The sequence below is a fragment of the Aquarana catesbeiana genome, linkage group LG06 (genome assembly GCF_042186555.1).
Source record: "Aquarana catesbeiana isolate 2022-GZ linkage group LG06, ASM4218655v1, whole genome shotgun sequence".
Classification (NCBI taxonomy): domain Eukaryota; kingdom Metazoa; phylum Chordata; class Amphibia; order Anura; family Ranidae; genus Aquarana; species Aquarana catesbeiana.
The window spans coordinates 198450848-198475956 of record NC_133329.1 but is presented as its reverse complement, the minus strand read 5'-3'; the positions used below and the strand labels follow the sequence as shown (position 1 = coordinate 198475956).

At 43.7% G+C, this 25109-nt stretch overlaps 1 protein-coding gene across 10 annotated transcripts in view; it reads left to right on the top strand.

Annotated features, from left to right (window-relative positions):
* Positions 1-25109, top strand: part of VPS35L (VPS35 endosomal protein sorting factor like) — a 1435757-nt gene that overhangs the window by 584730 nt on the left and 825918 nt on the right. For all 10 annotated transcript variants that reach the window (XM_073591197.1, XM_073591205.1, XM_073591203.1 and 7 more), the window contains one exon: positions 21497-21619. In XM_073591197.1, the coding sequence (XP_073447298.1) occupies positions 21497-21619 (123 nt within the window). The remainder of the gene's footprint in view (positions 1-21496; positions 21620-25109) is intronic.

Sequence of the window (25109 nt, the reverse complement as noted above, 5' to 3'; positions counted from 1 at the left end):
TACTTGCAGCTGGGGGGAAGGCCGGAGTCCCAAAGAGAGGGGTCATTGGGGCCTTGGGTTTAGATAATTTACTCGTTGAGTTCAGGCGGTCCCATATCTGGAGAGTTTGACGAGTAAGAGACCGGAGCGCAAAGATCAACCTCATTGAGATATTTCTCCAATTGAACCCAGAGTTTGGAAGAAGAGTGGTGAAACCAATCCACGAGTACCGCTGCCTTGTGGTATGTAGAGGCATCTGGGACCCCCGCTCCCCCCCGGACCTTCGGGGGAATCATTGTGTCGTATTTTATCCTGGGGCGATTTCCCTGCCATATGAATTTAGAGAAGATCTGACGAAGCCTTTTGAAAAACGAGGTGGGGATATGGATAGGAATGGTCTGAAAAAAGTATAGGAATCGAGGGAGAACATCCATCTTCAAAACATTCACCCTACCCAACCAGGAGAGCTGTTTAGATGCATATGTGGCCAGAATTTTGAAACTCCTGTATAATGGAGGGTAGGGAAACTTGCGGTTGGGTTACAGATATGAGTACGTCATCTGCAAATAAGGCAATTTTAGTATATTTTGTATAAAATGGTATAAATTTTGTATAGGGCCTATACTAATACCATGAATAGCCAGATTATTTCTAAGGGCGATGGCCAGGTGTTCCATAACAAGCACATAGAGAATAGGGGACAAGGGGCACCCCTGCCGCGTTCCATTGTGAATAGTAAATTTTGGAGATAGGGAACCGTTTAGTCTAATCCTAGCGGAGGGAGATTGTGGAGTGACATTATTCATGACATTATTCTGGAAATCATGTTTCGGCCTAGACCTAGTTGTTGCAGTGATAGGCGAAGAAATTGCCAGTCGATGCGGTCGAAGGCCTTCTCCGCGTCGACTGTGAGAAGGCACAGTGGGATATTGTGGGCCTGAGCATAATCCGCAATGAGAAGTGTTTTCAGGCTGTTATCTCGCGCCTCTCTTCCACTCACAAAGCCAACCTGATCTAGGTGTATTAAGCGGGTTAACAATGGTTGTAATCTATTAACTAGCACCTTCGCATAAACCTTCAGATCTACTCCTATTAATGAACTGGGTCGGTAGTTAGCACATATAGTCAGGTCTTTGGTTTTGGGATGAGGGTGATATGTGCCTCTAGGGTTTGTGGCGGGAACACTGATCGCTCAGAGATGGAGTTAAATACTTTACTGTTAAGGGAGTAAGGAGGGGAGCAAATTGTTTATAAAATTTTGGAGTGAAGCCGTCAGGACCCGGGCTTTTACCAGATGGGGTAGATGCAATGGCGCGGGCAACCTCGTCTTCCGAGATCGGAGCTTCAAGGTCCTCTATCGTTTCGTCATCTAGAGTAGGTAGTGCGTTTTGTGCGATATATGAGGCTTTTGTTTCCTCTGCAGCAAAGTGAGGTTCAGTGGAGCTTGCTGTAGCTATTATATATTATACAGGGATTGATAGAAGTCCCGGAATACCCGCCCCATCTCAGAAGGTGATGAAACAGTTTTCCCAGAACTGTCCCGTATGTGGTGTATAAAGGTGTTAGGTTGTTTTGGTATGCAGGGTGCGAGCCAGCGATCATTTATCCCGAAATTTTTATTGATGAAAGGCTAGTTTGTTTGCAAACGTACCGGCTGATGCCTCATATAATTCTCTAAGCTGAGTGCGAGCGGAAGAATCCTCCGCAAGCACTTCCACCGTCGGGGAGCGCTTATGGGTAGTTTCCAGCGTCCTAAGTTTGTGTACTGCCGCAGCTGAGCGTTCTTTTTTCATGCGGGCACCCATTTGAATAAAGCTACCCTTTAATACCACCTTTAATGCCTCCCATTTAATGGGTGGTGAAGTGTCGTCAGAGGCGTGGTCCGTAAAAAAGTTCAATATCGTCTCCGCTATCTGTGTATCAAACCCTGGTTCAGTCAAAGGAGAGTCATTTAACCTCCATGACCATTCTTTTATTGGGGTAGAGGGAATTGCAAGCGTCAGAAATATAGGTGAGTGGTTGGACCAGACCATAGGGTCTATTTCACAATTTGGGGACCAATCTAAACAGGTCGACTAAGAAATAATCTAAACGTCTGTATGATTGATGGACGATGGAGAAGTGCGTATAATTTCGAGAGTCAGGGTCCGCCATACGTCAACAAGATGCATATTGTAGATTTTAGGGCCCGTATTTTAGGAAAAGACACAGAGGAAGGGGATGTCGATGAATCCAAAAGTGGATCCAGGGCGGTATTGAAGTCCCCTCCAAGTATGAGCTGTGAATGTCACGCTTTAGGCACAAACAGTGCCTGTCCTACTGTGGGGGAAAGGTCAAAATGAATGGACCTGAGCCGTGATCCCGACAGCGAATCAGGCATATAGATAGTGTATGAGGCACACTTAATATTGGAAACGTATGTGGGGCATAAGGCAGCCTTTTCCTAAAGAAGCCTGAGTGGGATTGAGAGGGCTCCCACTGTATCAGAAGGCCATTGAGTCATGAATCGTGAGTGTGTTCCTCCTTACCCAATAACCTCAACCATATAAACCCAGTCGAGTGGAACACTATTAACGACAACAAATAATACTAGTCAACTAAATATGTGTACTGGGAACAAATAGTTAACCTAGAAGTGCATAACAAAAATAATTACATTGGCTCCTGTTTGTAGAAAAGTTATTTAGCCAAAACATTGATATGAATATAGGGAGGATAGGAGGAACGCAGGATCCACCCGTGGAGGCAACCAATTACTCCATGTGTGGTGCCTTTTAAACCTGCAGCTCCTGTAGCAGAGATTGATTAAAATCGGGGGCTAGATCTCCCCCAGAGTAGTATCCCCCACTCTCACCACAGACCCCCCTCATATGTCATATAGGGAGGGGATGAGAGGGAACACTCTGATACAGAACAGAACATCATATAAGAAACCTTTGGTGTATATGAGCATTGCCTGACGTCTGTCATAATGAGAGTCACAAAGTGACTATAATCTATACTCTCCCGAACCCCAGCCATGTAATAAATTGGCAAAGAGCAGGAAAAGAGCCAGTAGTTCTGATCCTTATATTCACTAAATCTCTTACTAGACTTACTGGAGGTCTCGGATCTTAGAAAAGAGCATCACAGTCAAAGAATCAAAGAACATAACATGCCACCTAAAATGCAACAAAGTTGCTGAGATCCCTCAAAAAGGCAAGGGGCGTAAGAAGACAAAACAAGACATCGGCCTCCAACGGGCTTCTGAGTCAGTCTTCTGGAGAGGTAGGTCTTCTTATCCTTGGGCCAGAAGAGACTGATTGAGACCTAGGACGTCTGCAGCGCTGCGGAAGTGGGCCAAGTCCCAGCTGTCTTGATCTATCATCTGGAGGGTCCAGCCAGTTCAGGACTTCTACCGGTTCTTGCTCAATAAAGAGGAAAAAGTCAGGCAGTTGATCCGGATCTGAGAGCGTGAACCTGCTGTCGCCCCGTGTCACCTTGATGCTGAACGGGTGCCCCCACGTATAGGAAGCTCCGGTTTGCCGTATAAGGTCAAGTAAAGGGTGCACCACTCGGCGCATATACAGCGTATTGCGAGACAGGTCGGGGTAGAGGTGAATAGGGGCTCAGAAGAAATCCACTGAACCCAGGCTCCATGCCTTTCGCATGACCTCCTCTTTTAGGGTGTAATAGTGGACCTGACAGAGAACATCACGGGGGCGACCGTCTCGGGCCCCCCGGCCCTCCCACCCTGTGAACACGATCCAATTCAATGGATGATGTTGCCTCTCTTCCTAGTACTTTATTGAGGATAGTTATGACAGTGGGTTTCAGTTCTACTCCAGATGTTGCTTCAGGTATGCCTTGCAGTCTAATGTTGTTTCTGCGACTGCGATTTTCACTGTCTTCTATGCGGAGGGCTTTTATTATTTTTTTGTTTTTGTGCGTGTTTTTTTTTTTTTTTTTTTCCACTTTTTTCAGTTTTATAAAAACTGTAAAAAAAAACTGTAAACTGAACGGATTAGGGTCTCTCAAAATGTGATGGCCATCACATCTTTTGAGACCCTGAGACCCTGCGTATGTGTGCCTAGGACTGTGTGGTGCTGTACCCTTCGCTAATACTCAACTAGTGTGTGGTAGCATTCAAAACAGTCACCAATGCAAAGACCAGGTTGGTCAGGACAGGAGGGACAATAATAGCGGGTGTCACGCCTATATCCACGCTTTCTACAGACAGAACATCCTTGGGGGTTTCTTTGGGTAAGGGTACCAGAGAGGACATGCGGAAAATGCCTCTCATGCAGCCGGCTTACTGACTTTGCCTTGGGAAGTTGGGCCAAAGCACCATCTGGAAACAGAAGGGCTCTGATCTCTTCCTGGAATTTAAGGAAGGAGCCAGTTCTTTCTGAAGCTTTGTATAGCACAAAAGCATTCAGCAAAGCCAATTGAAATAAACAGACACTTTTTTGTACCAGCTTCTGGCCTTACAAATAGGTACAGTGCCAACAACTGGTCGTTGAAGTCCACCCCTCCAATATTAAGGTTATATTCATGGACACTGAGGGGTTTCTCCACAACACCAGTCGATGTAGGAATTTGGACCGTTGTGTCTGCGTGAAGGGAGGACAGAATGAAAACATTCTTATTATCCCTCCACTTCACAGCGAGCAAATTATTACATCTTAAGCAGGCTCTCTCCCCCAGCCTAAGACGGGAATCTACAAGCCGCTGGGAAAAGCCCCAGCGATTGGATCGCACGGTGCCACATGCGGCAATTTGATGATCTAACAGGTGACTAAAAAGTGGCACGTTTGCTTAATAATTGTCCGCATACAAGTGGTACCCCTTTCCGAATAAGGGTGACACCAAGTCCCACACAATCTTACCAGCGCTCCCTATGTAGTCAGGGCAGTTCTCCGGCTCTACGCAACTATCTCTTCCCTCGTAAACCATAAAACTATATGTATAGCCTGTGGCCCTGTCACAGAGCTTATACATCTTGACCCCGTATCTGGCACGTTTTCTGGGAAGATACTGTTTGAATGACAAGTGACCAGAAAACATATTCAGGGACTCATCAACGCAGACAACTTGATGTGGAGTAAACGAGGCTGCAAAATGTTGGTTGAAGTTGTTTACAAGCGGCCGAATTTTGTAGAGCCGATCAAATTCAGGGTCACCCCGAGGACGACAGAGTTCATTACCGTAGAAATGCATGAACCGCAAGAGCTGCTCGTATCGTGTCCTGGACATGGAGGCAGAGAACACAGGCATATGGTGAATTGGGTCAGTGGACCAATATGTTCGCAACTCACTCTTTTTGGTTATGCCCATGAGGAGGGATAGGCCCAGGAAGGTCTTGAATTCGGAAACCGTAATTGGTTTCCATTCTCTGGCAATTGTCAGCTGGGGATTAGCGGCGATGAATTGACCAGCATATAAATTGCTTTTCATCGAAGATCTCTATAGATCTATTGTGGACCAAAACAGCTAATAAAATTCAAGTGACGTAAAATCAACTGTTTCCACCTAAATTCCAGATTGGCCAGTGAATGGGGGAAGTATGGGTGCTGCAGAAGTGGTGGGTTCCCAATTAGGATTGGCAAATGCAGCAGGAAGGGCACTATGGGTTCGACGGGCCTGTCTTTGTCTTCTTGGTGGCAGCGGGACACTACTCGTGCTTGCCACCTCGCCAGCTTGAACTGCACTTATGGGACTCGCCACGTCACCAAGTGTTACTGCAGTGCTGGATGTATGACCAGGATGTACTAGGCCGCTGGTGCTTGCCAGTTCACCAGGATGAGCAGCGTTAGTACTGGCTCTCTGCTTCATGCGAGGGACCTGTTGTTCTTCCACCTCACTGACAGCAGAAGAATGGGGTCTGGTATGCCTGACCTTAGCAGGGACCACAACTCCGTCAGAGCTATCTGTCAGGGTGCCACTGCTGTCTACAGGTTTGTATTCTGAGCCTAAATCTGACAGATGCCTGACTTCCTCTTCACTATCTGTCATGCTGAGAAACGTGTAGGCCTCTTCACTAGTGTACCTTCGATTTGACATTTTGGTCTCTAAATTTACTGGTACAGTAGTGAGACTCACAAGAAAAAAAGCACCTCACTGTCAGCGATTGATTCAAATGCTACCAAAACTGTTAGTGTTCACAGGGATTAGGCCTGACTCTGCAAACGCTGCAGTTATGTGCGTTGTGTTTTGTAAGTGACCGTGATCGATTGGTACTGCACTTGGGTGGGCTGGGCGGAGGGGCTAAATGCAGGTGCTAGCAGGAATCTGGGTTGATCCCGCTAACACTGCGTTTTTGGGAACCCTAAAGTGCTGGGGACTCTAATGTAGTTCTGATCAGATATCCGTACAGACACTATACTACTAAAGGAGGCGTATGGTGCGTGGGTGTTAGCGCTACGCGCACTAATCTGACACTGCCTGGGGCAATGCAGACCCTATCTGACGCTAAAACCTAACTTTGATCAGGGGGTTTAAACCTTTATTTGGTAAAATATGGCGGGTGCCCTGACGTTATAAAAAATAAACTACCTAAACTGCATCACCTGTGACACTTATACAGTGATCACAAGTGACGGGTAATCAAGGGGTTAAACCTTTAATTGGGGGGGGGGCTAGACCTATCTGGGCCTAAGACTAATTACCCAAACGCTGATTTTTGTCACTAATGACACCAGTACAGTGATCAAAAAAAATCTGAATGCTGTACTGGGTGACACAGTGACAGGTGGTGAAGGGTTTAACTGGGGGGTGAATTGTGTGCCTACGTGACCTGGTGTCAGTGTAGCGTTGGTGCAACTCACTTTTAGATGTTATCTCTCCTGTGTCTGGAATGGAAAAGACCGACACGAGGAGAGATGACATCACTTCCCCTGTCATTGTTTAGTTACACGACCGGGGAAGGAACTCATTCGCCAGGACCCATCACCAGGTCCAGGCCAGATTTCATTGGCCTGGGCCTGGAGATTGATCGGTTCTGGATCGAATCTGATCATCGTGGCCCCCGAGGGGGCGTGCCCAACGTAACATAACGGCGATTCACCTGCCCGTGCCATTCTGCCGCAGTACTACTGCGGTTGCTGGTTGGGAACAGGTTAAGGACAAACTATCAGTTGTTCACTAAAACTTACATTAAAGAAGTCGACGGGAATGGCTATATCCCACTGGGAAATTGCCATCATCCCAGATGGTTGGGTGCCATCCCTAAAAGTCAACTGATGAGAGAAAGACGCAATTGTGTTAGGAAAAAGAAGGTTATAATACACAGGCTTACATTTTAATAGACAAGTTATTTTTGTAAAATTCTTTTTATTGAGTTTAATATAACATACAATAGAAAAGTGACTAGGCACAACACCGAGCCACACATATGGCCAACAATTACAGTACCTTCAGACTAACAGAAGTTTTAACTAGGCATTTAATGACTGACTTTTATTCCCCCCCCCCCCAACAACTTAAGACTCAGTTCCTCCACACTCCTGTCAGAGACTTTGCATCCAGACATTAGTGCACCTGGTACTCCATACATATCTCCAGGAGTATACATGCAGCGCCCAATTACCTCCAGTATTTAAACACAAACATCAGTTATAGCCAAACTCCTCAACAATATCAGCAAACTAGAGTACATTGAGCCTCATATCTTCCATCCCTGACCAGGACTTTAAGATAGCGGTCTAGGTCACTGGGACTCCTACCCCACCGTGACATCTGAGTTATACCACACCTGCAACACCTTATCAAATTTTTTCCCATATCCCCTTGACCGGTATGTTGCTTTATAATAGGGCATCATTGAATTTGCCAACCCCTTCCAAAAGGGCAAGGATGGGGCCTCCAATTTCTTCCATTGTAGCAGTATGGCCTTCCTACCATAATACAATAGGATATTGATCAGTGTTCTGTGAGCCCAAGATGGCACCACCTCTTCTACCAATTCCAGGGGAGATACTCTAATTGTCTGTGGGGCAGGGGCCACCAGGACCTCTGCTATGCAGGAGGTAACCTGAGTCCAAAACTGTTGGATCCAAGGGGCACCCCCAGAAGATATGGTCGGCAGCCACCAGGGAAAAGGTACACTGACAACATTCCGCCGAAACAATTGAGTATATGGCAGCTAGTCTTATCAGTGTATAATGAACTTTATGCAAGAATTTTTAAAGTGGATCAGCCTGTCCCTTGCCGCTAACAAGTGCTGAAAGGAGTTATCCCACTTATCATCCCACTCCTCGCCCTGGATGTCAGAGACCCCTACTTCCCACCTTTCCCTACAATTAACCCCTGCCAATGGTCATTTTTTTAAATAACTCCTTGTATGTAACGGAAAATGTTTTGGGAAGTTTGTCAGATGTGAGCAGGTTTTCTAAGTCTGAGGGAAAGGACTCGATGGCTCTGGGCCTGGAAGGCGCGACACAGCTGGAGAAATCTGAAGTAGTGAGAGTTGGGAAGGTCATGTCTACATTTGAGCTGGTCAAAGGTCAGTAATTCCCCCTCTCTAGTGATGTCTTTAAATAGTTTAATCCCCCTAGATACCCATGCCATGGGGTCCTCAAAACAATAGAAGTGAGGCAATTTGGGATTCGTCCACAAGGGGGTTGTGAGAGAAAAGCCCGGATGATTAGGTCAAGCCAGTCCAACCGCCTCTTCCCATGCCTTGATGGTGGCTTTCATAGACATCGTAAGGGGAAGATCCGACTTGGTACCTCCTATGAATGGCCAATCTTAAAGAGGAAGTAAACCCTGATGGGTGTTACTTCCTCTTTGTTTCCCTGCAAAGGTAAAGCATAGTGGGCTACTATGCATTGCATAGTAGCCAATTATGTGACACTTACCTGCAGGAGAAGCCCATGATGTCCCTGTCTTCCTCACTAGACCTTGACCTCCCCCACTAGAATCATAGTTTCTATGCCTTCGATTCTATAGACTGGCAATATATGTACACAGTTCTGGGATTGCCTTACTAAATATGAACCTGCAAATTCTAACGAAAGTGTTGGCTAATAGATTTGCTGGGGTTATTTCCTCTGGTAGATATTGATCAGATGAGCTTTATGCCTGGCAAATCTACTGACATGAACCTGCGAAGACTTTTTACGCACATACAACTACCTAACCTTGACTCCCCTACTAGAATCATAGTTTCTATCGATGCCCTTTGTATCCAGGGCCTTCACAAGACAAGAACCCTGTTCCCATCCAAGTGTGTCTCCTGCAGGCGAACGACATGTGGCCTAGACTTTTTTTAAGATATTGAAACACCGTGGCCCGTTTGAATTTATTTAGCCCCTATACATTCAAGATACTATTTTAATCTGGTTAGTCATGACAATAGAGTCCAATAACAATGTTGCTGGAACCCGAGAGCCCAAGCAAAAACAATGTCACAATGTGAACTAAAATAAGAGGGCACCACCACCCTAAATTGGTGCAAAAATACCCGTGAGAGCTGGGAACTAAGCTTGAACTGAAATAAAACCCCCCTGCCATTATACCAGAACCAAAAAAGGAAAAAAAACAAATGTAGCTTTAGTTCCAAATATAACCATCTAAAATTTCCTGGAAGTTCAACTGACATTCAAATGTTCGATAGATCAAGTAGTTTTTTTTGTGTGTACCGGAAGGCTACGCTCAGAACCGGACTAGGAGCATTGCAGAGCAAAAAACAACTGCATGTTGAAAAACAAAGAAGAAAAAGAGAAAAAGGGCAGTAGTTGGATTCCTGATCATCTGGTGCCATCTATTGACGTTTAGTTGGTACAACATGTAGGTTCATACAGTGGATATGTAATTAAGGGAGATTTAAAAATCTCCAACGGAATTGTTTGAGGACCTGGATAAAGGCACAAGTGCAACAAGGTAGAAAGACAATACTTATCAGACTCTAGACAATCTTCATGGGATCCTGTCCAGTCATTCACAGGCAGCTAGTGGTTTGTCAAAACATTTCACCGCTCCATTGTGCTGTACTCGCAGCCTGCTGGGATATACAGTCAGGTCCATAAATATTGGGACATCAACACAATTCTAATCTTTTTGGCTCTATACATGACCACAATGGATTTGAAATGAAACAAACAAGATGTGCTTTAACTGCAGACTTTCAGCTTTAATTTCAGGGTATTTACATCCAAATCAGGTGAACGGTGTAGGAATTACAGCAGTTTTTATATGTGCCTCCCACTTTTTAAGGGACCAAAAGTAATGGGACAGATTAACAATCATCCATCAAACTTTCACTTTTTAATACTTGGTTGCAAATCCTTTGCAGTCAATTACAGCCTGAAGTCTGGAACGCATAGACGTCACCAGACGCTGGGTTTCATCCCTGGTGATGCTCTGCCAGACCTTTACTGCAACTGTCTTCAGTTCCTGCTTGCTCTTGGGGCATTTTCCCTTCAGTTTTGTCTTCAGCAAGTGAAATGCATGCTCAATTGGATTCAGGTCAGGTGATTGACTTGGCCATTGCATAACATTCCACTTCTTTCCCTTAAACTCTTTCGTTGCTTTTGCAAACTGTTGTAATTCCTAAATACCCTCACATTAAAGCTGAAAGTCTGCAGTTAAAGCACATATTGTTTGTTTCATTTCAAATCCATTGTGGTGGTGTATAGAGCCAAAAAGATTAGAATTGTGTCGATGTCCAATATTTATGGACCTGACTGTACTTACTATAGTGCTAGCCAACAGAATTATGAAGGTACTGCCATCCCTTGTTAATATAGATCACCTGGCTTCGTGCCTTGTAAGTTCACAGATATTAATCTTAGACAAGTGTTTACACATCTCCAGCTCTCACCTGAGGAAAATGCCTCTCGAGTCTTGGTGGCCTTCGACATCAAGAAGGCATTTGACACAGTCAGATGGTCATATATGATGTAGGTTCTAGAAAACTTTGGCTTTGGCCCGATTTTTAGGAAATAGACTTACTCTATAGGCCTCCTAAGGCCTACATCAAACTGAATGGCAAACTTTCACCCTCATTCCCATCAAAAGAGGGACAAGGCAGGGGTGCCTTCTTTCCCCTGCACTGTTTTCCTTAGTGATGGTGCCTTTTCGCGGAGGCTTTGCGGAGGTCAAGTTGTTGTGTCTGGGATCCGTGTAGGTTCCGATGTCGAAAAGCTGACATATGCTTTAGATTTGATCCCCTTCTTGCGGGAACCTGGCCTCTCACTCTCCATGGCGCTTCGGCTTCTGGGCCGCTTTGTGGCTCTTTCTGGTCTCCAAGTTAATTGGAGCAAATTACTTATTCTACCCATAGATCTAGACACAAAGAACCTTATTGACCCTACTTCACCTTTGCAATGGGCAACCACCATCAGTTACTTAGGGATCAACATTTCTTCCAATATTCATGATTTCAGTAAACTCAACTTGTCCCCAGTACTACGGTGGTGTAAACAAAAGCTGAAAGCTTGGTCGATTCTGCTGTTATATCTCATAGGGAAAATTAATTTAGTAAAGCTGAAAATGCTACTGGTTTTGCTGTACAACCTTAGAAATTCTCAGGTATAGATACCAAAGACTTTTCAACAACTAGACTCAATAATAGCCTCTTTTCTGTGGCAAGCACAGCCGGCTATATTCCGTAGGAAGACCTTGAGTAGGCTCTGGACACAAGGGGGGCTGGCCTGCCCTGATTTTTACACATATTATTTAGCGGCCTTGTCTCAGTCAACACTAATGCATTGGTAGTTCTGGAGGCAGCGCATTGAGGCTCCTCTTAATGCACTTTACAGGGGGTCGGAGGGTTCCTATACACCCTTAACACTTGCTATGAAGGCGGTTATTAAAGCATAGCATATTGTTGTGATTAAACCTAACCTGGTGAAAGCCTGCTAGTCCCCCAACACACACCTTTGGTGCAACCCAAGGTTACAAGAATTTCATTTGTTGCAGGACCCAGGGCTGTGAGCTAGCAAAAGCAATAAATATCTGATGGACATGTGCGATGGGTCTGGGTTATTCACATTTGACAGACTTAAAAAGTAAATTTCAGTTTCCTGCAGCTCTGTCATGCCTTTGATTCATAATTCAAATCGCTCCAGCTAAGGCTGGAACAAGATGACCTGGAGGCCCTATGGGGAGATACTAATCCTATAATGTTCAGTTCTGGTAGCTAAGAGCGAGTGAAGGCCCTCCAAGAAATAATACTCCTTATGCTACCCTATGTACACCTACCTGAGTGGTGTATGTTGCATGTTTATTGTTTAGAAACTTTTGGTAAGTGTTTTCCTAAGTTGTGAGTTGTACTCTGTTATGCACATGGCTAGTCTGTTTTGTACTACTCGATCACAAACTTTTTCAATAAAGATAATTTATAAAAAAACAAAAAAAAAAAACAAAAAAAAACAAAATGGACCATCCGAGCTTAAGGGCCTCTGCAAGGAAAGCAAGACAATGGACTTATCTTAGAGAGTTAAATACTGTATAAATACGATGTGGGGCAGAATAGTAAGTGTAGTCTTTAACCCTAGGATTTAGTTCCCTCCAAATATCAGTCAGTCCTAGCTTATACAGAAGGTGAGCTATTTTAAGGCTTTGTCTGGGAGAAAGGGGGGGGGGGGCACATTTTGGATTTTGAGACACTGTTACCTGATTTGTCAAGTGAAAGGTCACAGGTTATGTTTGAATCCCCTCCGAGAACCAAGGGAGGTGTAATCCTTTTCGTTATGGAATCAAAGAAGGATGTTTGGCCAGTATTTGGGGCATAAAAAGAGACAACCGTGTTACCCTGTCGATAGAGCCTGTGACTAAAAAATCTCGACAGTCTGGGTCTTTAATCACTTTAGTTAGAGAAAAGTTAAACCATTTGGAGAAACAGATCGCAGTGCCTCGTGTTTTATTTTCTAGGTTTTGCGAGGTAAAATTGGGAATAGTTCTGGTGGATGAAGGTAGGGTTATAAGAACTCAGAAAATGGGTCTCCTGAAGGAGCAGGATGTTAATCTTTAGGGAATGATATTGGTGAAATAGTTTTCTTTTTTAACCGGGGAATTTAGTTCCTGGGCGTTATGGGATGCTATGTGTAAGGTCAAGTTGTTAGGATTGATGGAAGACAGGGATCAGAGGGTATGACATCTCATAAAGTATAATCTCACCCTGCAGGAGTGTGTCCAAGACTTTAGTGGCACATCCAAATCTTTCCAGAGGCCTCGAATCTGGAATGTGAGGAGAGAAATTCCAGGTTGACCATGAGAGGGAGGCTGGCTGAAGAGAGAAAAAACGAAATCCATCAAATCACATGTCCAACAATTTCTCGATAAACCCAATCGGGGTGGGATAGGCCCAGCCTCATACCACCTCAAGACCTGGGTAGGGTGATGTCCCCCTGGGTTGGGGAAATCGATCTGTCCGTGAGAAGCAGGCATAAAACTGCTCAGACAGATGAAGGTGTATTGCAGCTGCTTTGGCCACCCCACCCTAAAAATATCAGCTATCAACCATATAACGAGTCCCTAGCCCCTTGCGATGGAGTTAAAACAAATGTTAGTGATCTGGTAATAGCCCCCCGGCTGGCCCTAGACTCTAGGTGGGACCCAGCAAGAATATGCAGGTCTGCCCACCTGGAATCTGGGTCCACAGAAAGGTGAAAGGGATGAGAGACACAGCGAGGCCGTCAGGAAATCCTAGGGGTAGCAGCCCCCCCCCCCCCCCCCCCCAACCCAGAGCCCGCCAGGTCCAACCAGATGTAAGTTGCACTAGAGGGGCTCGTAGGAACACCACCAAAAAAAAAGTGTGAAATAACAGTGAGAGCAAGGAGAAGACTCCAGGCTATGAAAGCTTGTCAAAACCTTAGTATGAAGATAAAATATTTAGTATTTATGAAGTATATTTATTCCTTAAAGGAACGTTCTCTAGGGGGTAGACCTGATCAGTCTGACCTAAAAAAAAAAAAAATCCAAATCATGGAGGTTGAGTCTCTTGACCTCTTCGGCTGTTGCTTCTGCCACAAAGGGGTGAGGGGACTGGGAGGAGAGGACCTTTTTGTAGATGATCCCTTTTGGGGGGCTGGTGGGTATAGGTCTTGGGAGATCAAACGCAGGTGTATCGAGACGTTCCCCATCCAAAAATGAAGAGAAGCCATATGATTTGTTTCAATAAGTGAAGTTCAAGTGAAACGGAAAGGACCATCTATAGGTGATTTCCTTCTGGGCCAATATTTGAACCAGAGGTTTTAATGATCGTCGTTTCTGGGCAGTGTAGGGAGAAAGGTCTGCAAAGACTTGCACCTGAACACAGTTGGTCCGAATTGCGTGACAGTCTCATAATTTCCTCTTTCACAGAGTAAAAGCGAGGTTTGACGAAAATATCCCTTGCCAGACCATCTGTTTGTGGTGGTTGAAGGGCCATATGAGTCCTGTCTAATTCCAGATAATGGTCTGGGATGTCAGGGATGAGTTCCTTAACCTTTTGCCGACCACTGCACGACAATGTACCTCAGCAGAATGGCACAGCTGTGCAAATGGGCATACCCATATGTCCCTCCGTCATTGCAGGCTAACGGGTGCGTGCAAGTCGCTGGCAACTCGATGTCTGCTGGTGGCCCGCAATCCTGACACGGAGAGGCAGAACGGGGAGATGCAAGTAATATAAAAAAGGCATTTGCTTGTTCTGCCTAGTGACATGACAGGGATCTCTGTCATGTTCTAGTGAGCCCATCCCCCCCTACAGTGGGAACAAACTTAACCCCTTGATCGCCCCTAGTGTTTAACCCCTTCCCTGCCAGTGACATTTACACAGTAATCGGTGGCTATTTTTAGCTATGATCGCTGTATAAAAGTCAGTGGTCCCAAAATAGTGTCAACAGTGTCCGATCTGTCCGCTGCAATGTCGCAGTCACGATAAAAATCGCAGATCATCGCCATTACTAATAAAAAAAGTTATAATAAAAAAAAATGGCATAAATCTATCCCCTATTTTGTAGACACTATAAATTTTAAGCAAACCAATATATGCTTATTGCGTTTTTTTTGTTTTTTTACCACACATATGTAGTAGAAAACATATCGGCCTAAACTGAGGAAGATTTTTATTTTTTGTGAAGAATCACCAACAAGTGGGACACAATTGTGAAGTGGAACGAAATCTTTTGGATTTTTGAAACTTTTTTAACTAATACAAAAATGAAAAGTGGGGCGTGCAAAATTATTCGGCCCCCTTGAGTTAATACTTTGTAGAGCCACCTTTTGCTGCGATTACAGCTGCAAGCCGCTTGGGGTATATGTCTATCAGTTTTGCACATCGAGAGACTGAAATTCTTGCCCATTCTTCCTTGCAAAACAGCTCGAGCTCAGTGAGGTTGGATGGAGAGCGTTTGTGAACAGCAGTTTTCAGCTCTTTCCACAGATTCTCGATTGGATTCAGGTCTGGACTTTGACTTGGCCATTCTAACACCTGGATACGTTTATTTGTGAACCATTCCTTTGTAGATTTTGCTGTATGTTTGGGATCATTGTCTAGTTGGAAGATAAATCTCCGTCCCAGTTTCAGGTCTTTTGTAGACTCCAACAGGTTTTCATCCAGAATGGTCCTGTATTTGGCTGCATCCATCTTCCCCTCAATTTTAACCATCTTCCCTGTCCCTGCTGAAGAAAATCAGGCCCAAACCATGATGCTGCCACCACCATGTTTGACAGTGGGGATGGTGTGTTGAGTGTGATGAGCTGTGTTGCTTTTACGCCAAACATATCGTTTTGCATTGTGGCCAAAAAGTTCGATTTTGGTTTCATTGGACCAGAGCACCTTCCACATGTTTGGTGTGTCTCCCAGGTGGCTTGTGGCAAACTTTAGACGAGACTTTTTATGGATATCTTTGAGAAATGGCTTTCTTCTTGCCACTCTTCCATAAAGGCCAGATTTGTGCAGTGTACGACTGATTGTTGTCCTATGGACAGACTCTCCCACCTCAGCTGTAGTTCTCTGCAGTTCATCCAGAGTGATCATGGGCCTCTTGGCTGCATCTCTGATCAGTCTTCTCCTTGTCTGAGCTGAAAGTTTAGAGGGACAGCCAGGTCTTGGTAGATTTGCAGTGGTCTGATACTCCTTCCATTTCAAAATGATCGCTTGCACAGTGTTCCTTGGGATGTTTAAAGCTTGGGAAATCTTTTTGTATCCAAATCCGGCTTTAAACTTCTCCACAACAGTATTACGGACCTGCCTGGTGTGTTCCTTGGTCTTCATGATGCTCTCTGCGCTTTCAACAGAACCCTGAGACTATCACAGAGCAGGTGCATTTATACAGAGACTTAATTATACACAGGTGGATTCTATTTATCACCATCAGTCATTTAGGACAACATTGGATCATTCAGAGATCCTCGCTGAACTTCTGGAGTGAGTTTGCTGCACTGAAAGTAAAGGGGCCGAATAATTTTGCACGCACCACATTTCAGTTTTTTAATTGCTAAAAAAGTTTAAAATATCCAATAGATTTCGCTCCACTTCACAATTGTGTCCCACTTGTTGGTGATTCTTCACAAAAAATTAAAATTTTATATCTTTATGTTTGAAGCCTGAAATGTGGCAAAAGGTTGAAAAGTTCAAGGGGGCCGAATACTTTCGCAAGCCACTGTATATATACACATATTATATTATAGCAAAAAATAAAAAAAAATTGTTTTTTTTTTTGTTTATAGCGCAAAAAATAAAAAACGCAGAGGTGATCAAATACCACCAAACAAAAGCGGGAAAAAAAATTACGTCAATTTTGTTTGGGTGCAACGTTGCACGACTGCGCAATTGTCAGTTAAAGCGACACAGCGCATTACAAAAAATTTTCTGGTCATTAAGGATGTAAATTCTTCCGGGGCTGAAGTGGTTATTGAAGGAGCAGACTGCAGGTTGAACTTTGATTCATGCAGACCCCTTATTCTTAAATGATAGTGTCTTGATCTGTTTTCCAAATCGTCAATTTTGGACAGTGCAGTCTCAAATTGATCTTGTAGATCTTGAATTCTGGCAGTGTTCTGGTTAGTTCTGGCAATAGTTTGGTCAGCCTTCTTTTCAGTTGCATCAATTCTGCATCCTAGATGCTGCATAGCAGCATGGATAGTTGATTTAATTTGTGAGGCAATGTGGGCAAGGCCCATGGACAGCATTTTAGAGAAGGCTGCCTACAAGGAGGGGAGATCAGTGGGAGAGTGTATTAGTTCCTGGGTGACCCCTCCAAAGGCATCTGGACTGGCAGTGAAGTCAGCCATGGGTGTAAGGATTAGCTCATCCATTGTCCTCTTAAGCAGACACTCAGTGGGAGCAGGTGAGGGCAGAGTAAGAGGTGATTTACTCACAGTGGAATTGGTTTGGAGAGGGTTAAACCCACCTGCAGCATCCTGGTCTGCTATGGAGTATTCACTCTGTGTCTCTGCCTCGTGAAGTTGTGGTGGTTGAATCAGCCGGCTCTGGGCCGGGGTCTAATTGGCGGGATAGATTCCTCCTTGCTGCCCCCCCCCCTGACACCCGGAGGATCCAGAAGTGGATACCAGAGGAGCCGTATCGGGCCGGGCACTCTTGCGGCTGTGGCGGGAATCAAAATACCGGAGCAGGCTAGACGGCCAACCAAGGAGTTGCCACGCATGTGCCTTTCACACTCTTTTTGCTTTTTCTCTTTTTTATCAAACTTCAAAAAATACATTGTGCTCCTTCCCTCTCGTTCTCTCATCCAATGATTTTCTTGCACATACTTGATGCGGTAGGAACAGTCTAAGCTTGCTTTTGGAAGGCTAAATCTGATGTCCTGTGGGGTCCCCACATATGGTGCCTGCCCTCCATCTCTAGATGTAATCACCAAATTATTTCTCAGGCCTACTTTTTGAAATGTTAGCATCTCGTATATCTTATCAACACTCATTCAATAGCAACGAATGCTTTCTAGACTTTCTGGTATCAGGCTTGAGTTTTATAGGTATACAGATCAGATCTAGTATCTTGCTCTCAGAAGAAACTTTGTGTTGCTGGAAGGTTACCTTCTGGAACATATATTTTCTGGAAGGTTGCCTTCCTTTATTCCAATTTGCTGCTCCGAAACATAAGTTGCTTGTTCAGGGGTACAGCAACTGGATGGGGCAGTCCCCCACTGATTTACATAGATGAACTAAATGGACTTGTCTTTTTTTTTAAACCAATAATTTGCATAGTATTCATCCTCCTGGAGCAGGGGTTTTTATTCTGGGGTCCATGGATGGGTTCCATTGGGTCTGTGAGGGTCAGATTACAAAATTAGATTTACAGTGGGGACGGAAAGTATTCAGACCCCCTTAAATTTCACTCTTCTTGTTATATTGCAGCCATTTGCTAAAATCATTTAAGTTAATTTTTTTCCTCATTAATGTACACACAGCACCCCATATTGACTTAAAACCACAGAATTGTTGACATTTTTGCAGATTTATTAAAAAGGAAAAACTGAACTATCACAGACCCTTTGCTCAGTATTTAGTAGAAGCACCCTTTTGATCTAATACAGCCATGAGTCTTTTTGGGAAAGATGCAACAACTTTTTCACACCTGGATTTGGGGATCCTCTGCCATTCCTCCTCGCAGATCCTCTCCAGTTCTGTCAGGTTGGATGGTAAATGTTGGTGGACAGCCATTTTTAGGTCTCTCCAGAGATGCTCAATTGGGTTTAAGTCAGGGCTCTGGCAGGGCCATTCAAGAACAGTCATAGAGTTGTTGTGAAGCCACTCCTTCGTTATTTTAGCGGTGTGCTTAGGGTCATTGTCTTGTTGGAAGGTAAACCTTCGGCCCAGTCTGAGGTCCTGAGCATTCTGGAGAAGGTTTTCATCCAGGATATCCCTGGACTTGGCCGCATTCATCTTTCCCTCGATTGCAACCAGTTGTCCTGTCCCTGCAGCTGAGAAACACCCCCACAGCATGATGCTGCCACCACCATGGTTCACTGTTGGGACTGTATTGGACAAGTGATGAGCAGTGCCTGGTTTTCTCCACACATACCGCTTAGAATTAAGGCCAAAAAGTTCCATCTTGGTCTCATCAGACCAGAGAATCTTATTTCTCACCATCTTGGAGTCCTTTAGGTGTTTTTTTTTTTTTTTTAGCAAACTCCATGCAGGCTTTCATGTGTCTTGCACTGAGGAGAGGCTTCCGTCAGGCCACTCTGCCATAAAGCCCCGACTGGTGGAGGGCTGCAGTGATGGTTGACTTTCTACAACTTTCTCCCATCTCCTCACTGCATCTCTGGAGCTCAGCCACAGTGAGCTTTGGGTTCTCCTTTACCTCTCTCACCAAGGCTCTTCTGCCCCGATAGCTCAGTTTGGCTGGACGGCCATCTCTAGGAAGGGTTCTGGTCATCCCAAACGTCTTCCATTTAAGGATTATGGAGGCCACTGTGCTCTTAGGAACCTTTAGTGCAGCAGAATTCTTTTTTGACCAGATCTGTGCCTTGCCACAATTCTGTCTCTGAGCTCTTCAGGCAGTTCCTTTGACCTCATGATTCTCATTTGCTGTGACATGCACTGTGAGCTGTAAGGTCTTATATAGACAGGTGTGTGGCTTTCCTAAGGAAGTCCAATCAGTATAATCAAACACAGCTGGACTCAAAGGTGTAGAACCATCTCAAGGATGATCAGAAGAAATGGACAGCACCTGAGTTAAATATGAGTGCCACAGCACAGGGTCTGAATACTTAGGAGCATGTGATATTTCAGTTTTTCTTTTTTAATAAATCTGCAAAAATGTCAACAATTCTGTGTTATTCTGTCTATATGGGGTGCTGTGTGTACATTGAGGGAAAAAAATAACTTAAATGATTTTAGCAAATGGCTGCAATATAACAAAGTAAAACATTTAAAGGGGTCTGAATACTTTCCGTCCCCACTGTATATTCACTATACAGCCTTGTCCCCATCAATGGTTTCCCATTCAAAAATATAAAAGAAATGCACCCTGCCACTGCTTATAGCGCTGACCGCTAAGCACCTGAGTCATTGATGGCACAGGTTTACCATTTAAATTTGTGCCATCCTTCTCTGCATAACCCCATATTCACACTGAGGGCCATTTTGAAAGCGTTTGAGTTCAGCTGAACTTGTTTCAAATCAGGCATTTCAGTTCAACTTCGGGAGCGATTTGACAGACATCTATGCAGGTTTATGCACAGATGTCTATTCAAATCGCCTCAAAGTCGCCAAAAGTAGTGAAGGAATTACTTTTGGGTATCAGTGTGGCGCTGCAAAGTCGGTGTTGCACCAATTTGGTGCCAGCAATAGGCGGCAATTTGACATGTCAAATTGCATTTCAAAACGGCCCGATGTGAATGTGGGCTGACTGCTATCTTGTTCCTTAATAGCAAGAACAGAATTGAAATGGTTTTGTTTAATTTGCACACAATGATTGTATTTCATTTTTGTAGTGAGAGGCTATTGCTTTTTGCATGAAAAGTTGAGTTTTTTTGTTTGACATTACTTGTTTACTTTATTCAAACTTTGTGTATGTCATATATGTATGAGAGACTCTATAAAATTAAGTAAGTTGTGTTTATATAATAAAGTTTTGTTTGCTGCCTACTTCAGTGGAATTATTCGCTAGGATTAAAGCGGAGCTCCACCCAAAAGGGAGAGTTCGCTTTAAGGCCAGCTCCTTGACTCCTGTTTGTGAAATTGCACTTTGGAGGGGGAAGCAGAGGTTCTCCCTACCAGCTGAACAGTGTTACGGGACACATGACAGATCTCAGAAGACTTTGGCACCAGTCAGAGTGCAGCGCTGCTCGTGCATGCGCAAGCTGTCACAACCAGGTACGCATGATGAATATGCCGGCGAGGGACGAGACAGGGAGAGCAAGACTGGGGTGAGCACACCGCTGAATCATGGGACTGGCTGTTTATTAAAAGTCAGCAGCTACAGTTATTGCAGCTGCTGACTTTTAATTTTCACTCCAGAGCTGATGAGATCCGTGCCTTTTTTTATTGTTGAACCTCCAATGCAATACTCCCAACGCACATGTTCCTGCACAAATGGCTGTATCTTAAATTGGGTGCTGGAACTGACTGCAATCATGAAGGAGGTGTCACCAGCACACCAGGATCTACAAAAGTGGGTCCAAAATTTTGATCACATCGTATCAAAAAAATAGAAGCAACGTTTTGGAGGCACGCAGGACCCCTTCATCAGGCAGGTCCCCTTCATCAGGCAGGTCCTGCGTGGCTCCAAAACGTCGTTTCTATTTACTTTTTTGATACTATGTGATTACAATTTTGGACCCACTTTTGGAGACTCTGGTGTGCTGGTGACACATCCTTCTCATTATTACATTTTTGCACTTTTTAAGTGTTTGCTGTACAATATTGATTCATTGATATACTCATGTCTTATATTACCTGTGATGAATACCCTGTTTGTTTACTTTTGATGGAAAAAAAGAATAACAATTGTTAATTATAACATTTCTGGAGAGTGGGTCCATAGCTTTCATCAGATCCGTGACTCAAAAAAAGGTTAAGAGAGGCTTTTTTTCCCCTAAATTTGCTCTAACACTGTTGTGCATTTATCCACCTATTTCAGATTCACAGTGATGTTGTGCAGAATCAGTTGGTGATTCAAGCTGTGGAGATTCCTATATACCTCACACTCTACTCTCCTGCTATAGATTGGATGCTGAGGTGTATTTCTTATCGTGCACCAGAGGTAAACCTTACATTTTTCTAAATTCTGGTTTTGTGATATATATTCATATGCAAAATATATGGATGCAAAACGTGCCCTTTATTGTAATTACAAACTAAGAGTGTATACTATATTTGGAGAACTTTTTATATTTGCTGCTATAATTTTATAGTTTTTTAAAAAAAAGTTTTATAGTCCCTTTCCTGTATGGTACATAAAAAAAACAGTAATTATTAGAATAGTGAATGATGAGATTGAGGAATTTCTAAAAGTATACTTACCCTAGCAACTCCAAAAAAAGAAATAAGGGATGCCAATGCTGACCTCCTTTTGAAAATGTAAGTTACCTAGGAGCAACTCTAGGTTGCTCAACACTAGGCTTTAGTGGACCTGCATAAATACATTTCTGGCATGTCACATAATATATTAACAGTAATCTTTCAGAAAAGTTATACCTTTATAACTAAAAAACATTTTTTTCTCCAGTCAAATTACTTTTTCCTGATATGATCAGTCTGCTGAAGGAAGGAAGCATTTCCCTCAGTTTCTTCTCCACCAGCAATCAGACTGCATTATTGTAACTTGGTAGCAAATTACAATGTGAAAGGCTGATCTGTCAAACTTTGTGATTTTAGCCGTCTAGTGCCTAGGCTGTAGGATTTACATGCTTGTGTGTTTTGCTTTGCATCTATTTAAGGGTCTAGTGGTAAACCCAAGAAAGCTTAGACCCCTGCAGTGTATTATTGTGCTTTCACTAAACAACAAAAAATTGTGTACATACAAACTATTTACAATCATAGGAAAACATTACAAGATTGGCAGCTATACATACAACAAGCAACATGTTACCTACTTCCTAGCAAATAAGCAGAAGGTATGGTCTGTATACAATAGAAATATGCTGAAAAGTTACTTTGCTCAGGTTAGAACGACTTCTCGATCTCCGTAGGTAACAAAGATCCCAGGCTTACTCTCAAGCGGTTGCAGGAAATTGGGCGAAAAGTGTCATCAAGTGAAGTTTGTTCTGGCACAGACCTTGGTGTAACGTCATTAGAGACCTAACTTCTTTCACTGTTGACTTTTTATTTAGAAAGAATAGGTAACCAATCCCACATGGGTGTGTCCTTTAACTATTACACTAATGTAAACATTCTCCAATTCAACCTTTAGATGGCCCTGTTGTATTATACATGCCATAAGGTCGTTTATGTCAAAAAGTCAAGCTATGTTTGACCACCATTACAGAACAATAGACAGCTCTAAAACGGTCAACTGAAATACAACAATAGTATCTATGTTACTGTTGTATTAGAGGACAGCTTGTGTAAATGTTACAAAGGCATTTGTCTGAGAAGTATCCACTCCAAGATACATGATGGCTATTTCTAAGGCAAACAAGCAAACCTTTTCTTCAATGTACAGTGACTTGAAAAGTATTCATACCCCCTGAAATTTTCCACATTTTGTCATGTTACAACCAAAAACATAAATGTATTGTATTGGGATTTTGTGTGATAGACCAACACAAAGTGGCACATAATTAAGTGGAAGGAAAAAGATAAATGGGTTTTCAATTTTTTTTTACAAATAAATATTTGAAAAGTATAGCGTGCATTTGTATTTAGCCCCCCCTGCGTCAATACTTTGTAGAACCACCGTTCGCTGCAATTACAGCTGCAAGCTTTTTTGGGGTATGTGTCTACCAGCTTTGCACATCTAGAGTGATTTTTTTTTTTTTACCTATTCTTTACAAAATAGCACAAGCTCTGTCTGATTGGATGGTGAGTGTCTATTAACAGCAATTTCTTTATTGTACATCATGGGACACAGAGCCTTAAGTAATTATTTAATGGGTTATGGGCCACCTATAGGTGATGGACACTGGTACACCCTAAACAGGAAGTTGCCTCCCTATATAACCCCTCCTCCTACCAGGATAACTCAGTTTTTTCGCCATTGTCTAAGGTGTTGGTCACGAGTGAAGATGTGCTCTGAGGAGCTCTAGGAGGGATCCATGCTGGATTTAAATAACCTCCGCAGACTGGATCCATCCAAGCCACTGAGGCCACAGGATGGTACCCGGGCCTCACATGCAAGAACAAGGTTTTGCCTGTAAGCCTCTCTTTTGAGGGCTGGACTCCAGGAACCATGACTCTTTTTGGTCATGCTTCATTACCTAAAGTTGCTCCTGAGGGGTGCTATACAGGTCCAAAGGAGTGGAACCCCTATTAAGGGACCCGGTCTTTGAAGGTTTACTAATGCTGCCCGTCGTGATGGGTGAAGTTTGGATCTCTCTGTTTTCAGCAGTATCCTGCAGCGAGGAAAAGGTAAGGGAAAAAGCTTAGGAACTGTAAAAAGTCTACCTATGCCTTTTTTCCTCCATATGAAAAACATTGTAATGCCTTAAAATCTCAGCAGCTCTGTGTCCAGCTTTAAACAGCATGTGTGTGTCCCAGCAGCAGGAGTGGATTCTTAATTGAACAGAGGTGTTCTCTCCCCCCCTGGGGTAACTAAGGGGCTTGGGGGTACAGCAGATTGTTATCTATAATGGCTCCTGTGTAAAACACTAATTGCCTCATACTGCTGAGAAACCCCCCCTGATCATAGATACAGCCCAGAAAAAGGTGTTCTTGCCTCAGGCAAAAATCAACTCCATAAGAGAGCTGATGCGGATGGTCAGGTCGAAAGGAAATCCCTCAATTCGACTTTGCATGAGGTTGTTAGGGAAGATGGTGGCTTCATTCGAAGCAGTCCCCTATGCTCAGTTCCGCTGAATTAGGCATCTAAATGCCACAAATCCCCCCCAGGTCTTAATGAGGCTGAAAGCTTCAGACCCTTCCTTGAAGGTTTTAGCTCGGGCAAAACAGATTAATCAAACATTTTTTTTTCTGGAATTAAAGTTGGCTGTTAGAATATTTGGATATTAATATACTCACTGCCAGTCTCCTTGGGTGAGGATCCACAAATTGGAGATTTCCATAGTGAAGATAGGGTTGAAAAATAGACACCTATTGGGCTTTTTTATGACCTAACCATGTGTTGATATGTTATTGTAATATGAATGTATTTGATATGATTTACACTGTAATGGCACAAGTGCTCCCTCAGATGCAGCAGCCCTAATAGAACTGTGTGGGATATCATGTTTACACCATGCAGAGGCAGACCCCTGCGACTCTCGTGGGGGTCTGTATATTTATTCTTGAGCATAGTTGAGAACGTCCTGCTTTCAGGTTCAAGAGCTCATTTCCTGTGTCGGCGGCAATTGTCCCCAATATGGCTGCCAGCCGTTCGCCAGGTGTTTTCATCGCGTGGATAGGAAATGATGCAGCAACGCATGATGTCATTACAACGCACATGCGTGATATATGAGGATGCAGTGGATAGCAATAGATGCCATTTGCCTGCTCCCACTGGCGGTGAGTGGGTAATATTTCTAGGAAAAATGAGTTTTACAATATTGTTACTTAAAGTCGTCGGGTCCTGGAGATTTACCTGTTTGGGGTCGTGC